This window comes from Gekko japonicus, unplaced genomic scaffold (genome assembly GCF_001447785.1).
Source record: "Gekko japonicus isolate JY-2015 unplaced genomic scaffold, Gekko_japonicus_V1.1 scaffold115, whole genome shotgun sequence".
In the NCBI taxonomy this organism is placed as follows: Eukaryota; Metazoa; Chordata; class Lepidosauria; order Squamata; family Gekkonidae; genus Gekko; species Gekko japonicus.
This window is the reverse complement of record NW_015163095.1, coordinates 453,381-461,065: the sequence shown is the minus strand read 5'-3', so window position 1 is coordinate 461,065 and position 7,685 is coordinate 453,381. Positions and strand designations below refer to the sequence as shown.

Here is a 7,685-nt window from a genome sequence, read left to right as displayed (position 1 = left end):
AAGGGAATTGATCTCTGACATCTGGAGATCAGCTGTAATCCTGGGAGACCTCCATGCTTCTGGAGGTTGGCACCCTATGTTTCCTGCAGACAAGTCCCATGTAAGTCTGTTGCAGGAAACACAGCAGAGTGTCTTGTGGTACCTTAGGGACGACAGATTAATTATGACAAACTTTAGTCCACAAAAGTCTATAACACAATGTATCTGTTTATCTTTAAGGTGCCATGAGATATTTGGTTTTTGCATCTATTCTTACCACTACACCAAGAAAACTAAAGAAATCTACAACCCATGCTGTCAGATCTGCCTATCCTTCAGAAGACCCAAGCTGTGTCCCATTTTCCTTCATAGAGATAAGTTACCTGTAATAGTTTGGTTTGAAGGGCCCATTTTTATTGAGACCCAGATATTTTGCTTGATCATCTGTTAATTCTGTCAAGTGGGCATCAAATGAAGGCAGATGCAAGCTGGCAACATATTCATCTAGAAAAATACAAGATAAAGAGTGGCTGAGATTATCAAAAGGGTTTTCCAGAATATGTCCAGACACATCTTTGAGAGAAGCAGGTAACACTGGAAGCTATTTCCACTAGATTCAATATAAGGTCAACTTGCAAGTCCAGCACAGCAGCTCTGGAACTCCTGTTGTGGATCAAAAAAGATTATATAAATACTAAGAAGGACTGTCAATTCATAAAGTATTTCACTTCTGTTCTGCTCCTTCATATTCAGTCCTGGAACTTCAGAACAGAAAAATCACTACCTTGAAAGTGACCTACGCAGTGGCAGGACCTTGAAATCTCTCACTGCAAACTGAGTATTTAACAGATGCTTTGATTTTTACAGTTCTTGCCAGAGGGCACAGTAGAAACTTATACCTTTTGTTTTTCGTATTCTAAGCATCCCATCAATGGGCTTGTAAGCAGAAATAGAAAAGGGTAGATTAGAAAGCAGTACACCGTACAGACACCCTTTACAGGACTGCTATGTTCCTATGCAAAACTGCTGGTGAATGTTCACATTTTGGTGCTGGCAGACCCAAGTATTTATTTTTAGATTTATACCCTGTCTTTTGATAATGGTTTGCCCAGGATATATTCCCAGGTTTACAGTCATATCAACAATATACAGCAGTTCAAAACTAATGAGCACAAAATTTTTTAGACACAAAGGAGTTAGTATCTAAACACATCTAAATTCCAGGGGCGTGGCATGAAACACCATGTGCCAAGCACACCTCAAATCTTTAGATATCTTACACCAGGTTTTTTCAATGTTTTCTCCACATTTGTTAAGCTTGGCTGCCCATCACAAGCTTCTGGTTAATAAGAAACTAAATGTACTGCAAACATAAATGTGAGTTACCTTCTCACTAGTCAAAAAGCTACTGCTAAAGATTCAGTCATGCTTTGCTCACCCATCTTTTTAGGCAGCAGGTACACATCTTGTTTATATCGTCCCTCAGGAGCATTGTAAAGCTCAATCAAAGCCAGAGCCTGCAAATATTAGAGAGATGTTGAAAGTATATTCTAGCCATTCTTCCCAGCACATGCTGCCCACACACTGAAAAATTAATCTTAGTTGGAATTCACCTGCCTTGAAGCTAACCAATTAGCTTCTAATCAGTAAATTTATTTTAGAACCTCTACTTAAGGGAAAAGGGGGAGGGACAGTTCTGAGGCTTCAAATTTTTGAAGTAGTTTAGCAAACTGCAGTGAGGGGTTTTTTTTGTTCAGGATAACATTTGTTAATGAAAGGGATCTCTTTGCTGGTTTCAAGATGGGAAAATGCTAAAAAAATTATTAAACACACTCTAGTTACCTGAATAAGTGCATAGTGATATTTCATTAAATACTAGAGCTGTTCAACTGCTGAAACATATCATCCATCTACTTCCCCTGTATTTTAACTTGCTCAGATTGGGAATCGAACTTACCCAAACCATACCCAAATTTAGTAGCAGATAGTCATTATGCTTTTTAAAAATTAAGCAGGATGGACACACTAAGAGGTGAGACGTTTGCAGAGATTATGTATCTCACATGTTTACCGATTCACTGTGTGAGAACAGAATAAAATCTTGATTGTCTCTTTATGAGGTTGTTGTATATAAAAGCTTACAACACATGAGGGCAGGGTAGAGGAAAAGCACACAACCTATGGAAGAGCTGGGAACTCTGCATAAATTTCCTGTCCTCCCATGTCTACCTGTTTGCTGCCTTATTCATTATATAGCTTCACTTCTAGTTCAAAGCCTTTGTTCCTCATGAACTTTTAAGATTAAAGAATGCTGCAAAATAAACATGCAGGATTACAAGCAATGTGTACTTGTGCACTGAATTTAGGGTTAATTGCACACTAGTATTCTTAATGCAATGATATTTAATATTATGTGTCCGTTTAAAACTTTAAAATAACACGCAAAGTACTGTTCCAAGAAAAACGCTAAATATACTTTTGCTCAGAGTTAAGTTGTTTAAGAACTAGGATAATTAATTTCTACATATATTTTGCAATCCCAGGAACAGAAAACATTGTAAATATGGTACAAGATACAGAGGCCAGGGATGTCGCAGTCATATACCTGAGTGGTAGCTGTGATTGACAGAACAAAGGTAGGAACAGTTGAACAGCTCAGATTGAGAAGTCGTCCCTAGAAAGATAGGACATAAAATATATCTGTGATAAGTTACCAGTATATGGAACCTCAGAACCATGAAAAAAATGTGCACAGTATTTCATATTCAAAAACCTGCTAGTCAATAGACTGCTGCTTTAAACACATACATCACAAATATCATTTAGGCCAGGAACAGTGTAGCTTCAATCCAAGATTAATAGCTATGAAGATTATCAGGTGAAGTTATTTTTTTATCAGGAAAAGACTCACTTCCAGTTATTTAAATTTGTACTGAATCCATACAGGTAAGAAAGGTGTTAAGAACTGCTTAGCAGAAACCCTGAAGCCTCCCCATATCTAAATCCCCACTGGTCTTCTAGCATTTGTTCTCCACTGTAAAGAATGAATCAGATGACAATTACAAGGTACCAGAAGGACACCCTTCTTTCCTTCTTCGTGTACCAATTTCATTCTTTTCTCAGCACAACAGTTTCTCCTTGGTTGCACTGTACAAACTGGTATCTGTCCCATCATCTTTTAATACCCTGAACTTGACAATCAGCAAGTTGACTCCTGATATCATCCTCTAGAGAAGGTTCTATATGTGTGTTCCCAGACATACCTCAGCTAGCAGGACAACACGCTTGCCATCAGGCCAGATTACATGATCCACCTGAGAACGTACACGCTCCCAGGTCAGCTCGGGGGTACGCAGACTAGCCTGGGAGGGAACAGATTGAGACACAGTTCAAACATCAGACCCTGCTGAGAGAGTTGTAAGAGCAAATATACTTAAAGGATGCTCACCACATCGATTTCCGTATTGGAATGACCCATATTACACACAATGCAGCTGTTCTTCATTCTGTCCAAGTGCTCCCTAGTCACCACATTCTTATTTCCTAAAATGAAAAGAAGCATCTAAATCAAATTGAAGGCAAAAATTGAACTTCCAAGTTTTCCCATTCCACAATTAAAGCTTTAATAACAAAGCTGCATATAGAACCAGTCAGACTAGTATAGTATGTATTTAATGTCCTGTTTTAACACAGAACTGAGTGGGGAAGTACTTCTTGACAATGTATCAATATTACCTTGTTTACTAGCACGACAGAACTGGATTGCAAAGGGGAGAAAAACAGCATGGACAGACATATACACACATAACCACAACCCCTTTCAGACTGCTTTACCTGTACAAGTTATGATCACATCCACCTGACGAATGACTTCATTTAGCTTCACTACTCGAAACCCATCCATGCTGCCAAAGAGAAGGTAACACAGTAAAGGAACATGACTGACTACAGCAACATGAGATAAAACAGGAATGCTCAGGCTACTCTGAACCGTTAAAACCAGTCACAACTCCACTCCTCCAAATCTGATACAGCATTAGAGAATCTACTGGGAGTATCACAGTGTGATCATATACAAGTATTCTCACATGTACTCTGTTATTTGATACTCCAGTTTCATAAAACAGTTGCAGTTTTCACCAAATTATAATTCATAACTGATGGCAGCTGAGGTTTGAAGAGATACTAGGTTTAAATACTTTGAAGCACAAGATAGTTTATGTTCTGCTCTGCTGTTTGAACTGCAAGTCAAATTGATATAAAACTTGTTAAATTATAACATCAGCAATGAAAAAAAACTATTTGGAAGCAAAATGCTGTTGAAGTATATACTTGACTTTTTAAGAAAAGCAAACTAATCAGAATCCTCAAGGTTATGCATGCAGACATTTCCTGTCTACTTATTTAAAATATTTTATCCCATTTTGAAACCATGAAGTCTCCACAGTGTCATATAAAACACTGTAATAACAGTAACAAAATGTAAAAATAACCTTCAATGACTATTAATCAAAAATAAGTATTGTGGAAGAAAATTAATTAGCATTTAAGAATTAAATGCTGGGGAAGGTGGCAAAAGTTTTAATAAGGCACATTACAATACTGTTAACAATGGAACCTGGCAAACTGTTCTGATGAGGGAGTTCCAAGCTGGACTGTCACCAGAGAAAGCCAGCGCTATCCTTCGTGACCACCTGCCTCACCTCTAAAGGCAGGGGCACCCAGAGCAAGGCCTCTGTCAGACTGTTTCATATGGAATCAACTGCTCTTTCTTAGAACATGTATCAGACCATTTATGGCTTTATAGGATAAAACCACCATTTTGAATTTCCTGTAGATGCTTCACTTCCTTCTCACTGTCCAGCCTGCTAGTTACAATCCTCTTTCCAAGCTTTGCTCTCTGGACTCCTACCCACAGAGGTGAGCCAGGTGACAACCAGAGACAGAGCCTTTTTAGTGATAATGTCTCACTTTTGTTTCACGTCAACAGCCCTGAACAGATGTGGGGTTAAGTCACAGAAGGTTTTCCTATTGTACACTAAAGTTTTCCTATGTTTTGCAAATACAGAACAAAGAAAGAGTATTCACATTTCCTGATACTAATTGCATTCCTGAAAAGTACAAATAGGCTGTGTGATGGTCTGAAGAGAAGCAGCTATTCTGTAGGACAAAAAAAATTGAGTGTTGTGCAGATATTATGCACAATATACTAAAAACAGCATGCTTCAAATGCTTTAAGTGTTCAACAGTGAAGATAAATTAATCCAGTTTAAAAATTAAATGGCTACTCCAGTTGTATTTTAGTGCTTCTCTAAATCGAATTGGATGTTGCCTTCCTATTCCATCTTTGGATCAGACAGCAAATTGGCAGTGTAGTTCTTCAGGGCTAGCTTCATACTTAACTAGCCACTATTCTCTTTATGAGGAGAAAGAGCTTGTTGCATCTTTTAATTTAATATTCATCACCTGTTGACAGAAGTGTTTGAGTGAACTTTTCCTTAGCACATGTTGCAATTTATAAGGTAAAGCTATGATGGCACAATTCAATGATGTATACTGATGACACTCTCAAAGGAGGTCCCTATTATCTGATCACAAGGGATGGAAGATTCTACCAAAGATTTATACCTTAATGAGGAGAGCCTTGGTTTATGAGGGCTCTGGGTACAAAAGGCTCTTCTTAAGTGGACTGATTTCATTTCAGCCTTCTGAAGTGGCTCAAGAGAACAGCAAACAGTAAGAGAAGAGGCTAGTGCTCTCAGACAGCAGCATTTGTAATACCTCATTTCTTACCAAGCTTGAAGAGCACAGATGGGATCAATCTCTGTGATGTAAACTACAGCTCCTAGAGCTTTCAGAGCTGCACAACATCCCTTTCCAACCTGCAATACACAAAGACAGCAACAAATCAAAGCATTCATTCATGGGCTCAGAATTTTCCCCACACATGAATTAGACTCTAGTATGATAATCCTTTTACTACCTCACAATAATGGCAGAGAGTCAACTAAAAACGAGTAAGAGGGGTACTGTTTCCCCCCCGGGTTCCCTCATTTAGTGTGACTACTTTCTATGAACAAACTTCTAGTGGAGAGGAGAAGAACAACTGTTAGTCCAGTGGGATGGGAGGTGGGTCCAATTTAAAAGCAAAAGGGGCACACAGGCAAGATATCCATACAACCCTTTCCCCAGCCACCAGTATAGCTCTCTGCAGACCCTCTCCCCAAGTGCTTTTCTACCAGACAACAGCACTTCCAGTAATGGGCTGTGTCTAAGACATTTTTCAGAGGAGGGACAGCACAGAGGCAAGCCACAGGTAGGGCAAGAGTTTTGCCATTAAAATGGGACCAGCACAGAGACACAGCCCTCTTTCTATAAGATTGTGGCAATTCCACCTTGAATATATGGACCTGCCACTGTCATCTAGTTTGGTCCTAAAATACATGGAGTTCAACATGGGGATATATTCAAAGGATGCTGGTAGTAACAATGCTGAAACAGAGCAGTCTATGCAAGTTTCCAGATAATCTGAAACATCCTCTGCAATTATGTCTTAAACTCTTACCAGATTTTATTGAATGAACACAAATGAGACCAGATATTTTTATATAATTCCAAACTTGCAAACATCAGCAGCTTGCAATTACCCATGACAGCCATTACAATTAGATAATGTTCTGATAACACACAATTGCTTCCAAATGCTCACTTCGTTAACCAAGTCTAAGAAGCCATTACTAATATAAGCAGACAATAAATACTATGCAAGGGTAACTTGGTAAGAGCTGCTAAATTAGCCAGGCTATTGCAGGATCACTTTTTAGGACTCACCTCACCATAGCCACACACTATTACTTGCTTCCCTCCAAACATCACATCTGTTGTCCTCTTTAGGCTGTGGGACAGAAAGAGACTCTCACTTAACTAAGTTAGCTGCAATTATAAGTATGTACTTAACACACTATACAACTGAACATCACAGAAAGGTTTTGATTTAAACTCCACTGTAGAAATGGGTGCACCAGCACAAGATGGAAGCCTGGGATTGTTCTCTCCTCCCACCACTTTATATCAGACTCACCCATCTAAGATGGACTCTCTGCAACAGTACAAGTTATCAAACTTCTGTTTAGTGACAGAGTCATTGACATTCATGGCTGGAACACACAGTTTCCCAGCCTTTGATAGCTGGTATAATCTGAAAAGAGACACAGAGAGGGATTTGAGAATTTCATTTAAACATCTGACAAGAACACAACAATTAAGAGAGAGGGGCACTGTGTGTAACCTGGACTAAAAACAAAGCTCTGCATTTTGCTTTTTCTAAATGGTAGCAGAATATATATTGCTGTAAGAGATTTTTTTGTGTCCCCAGTAGATTCTGCATCCAGAATATACAGAGTCTACAATTTAAAAAAAAGTACAGAAAAGGAAGCAAATCTGCAGTTAGAAGAATACAAGACGGGGACCCGCGATACTCGCGGGGGGGGGGGGAAGAGCTCCGTCTCCTCCATCCCCCCCGCTCGATCTCCCCGAGGAGGCGGCAGCGGAGAGGCCGGTCCTTCCCCCCCCCTTTGCCGGGCTTGGTGGCAGCAGCGAGGCCGGTCCTCCCCCCCGCCCGGCTCCGAGGAGGCGGCGGTGGCACAGCCAGCTACAGAGCATTCCCTGCGCATGCGCAGGGGACGCTCTGTCACTTTCGGGGGGAT

At 39.8% G+C, this 7,685-nt stretch overlaps 1 protein-coding gene across 1 annotated transcript in view; it reads right to left on the bottom strand.

The window, feature by feature from the left end:
• Positions 1-247: 247 nt before the first annotated feature.
• Positions 248-7,685, bottom strand: part of AHCYL1 (adenosylhomocysteinase like 1) — a 34,151-nt gene continuing 26,713 nt past the window's right edge. The window contains exons 7-15 of the mRNA XM_015406593.1: positions 7,061-7,177; positions 6,811-6,874; positions 5,773-5,861; positions 3,814-3,884; positions 3,428-3,522; positions 3,243-3,341; positions 2,585-2,653; positions 1,418-1,496; positions 248-483 (exon numbers count right to left, since the gene is read on the bottom strand). Of these exons, the coding sequence (XP_015262079.1) occupies positions 359-483; positions 1,418-1,496; positions 2,585-2,653; positions 3,243-3,341; positions 3,428-3,522; positions 3,814-3,884; positions 5,773-5,861; positions 6,811-6,874; positions 7,061-7,177 (808 nt within the window). The 3' untranslated portion in view covers positions 248-358. The remainder of the gene's footprint in view (positions 484-1,417; positions 1,497-2,584; positions 2,654-3,242; positions 3,342-3,427; positions 3,523-3,813; positions 3,885-5,772; positions 5,862-6,810; positions 6,875-7,060; positions 7,178-7,685) is intronic.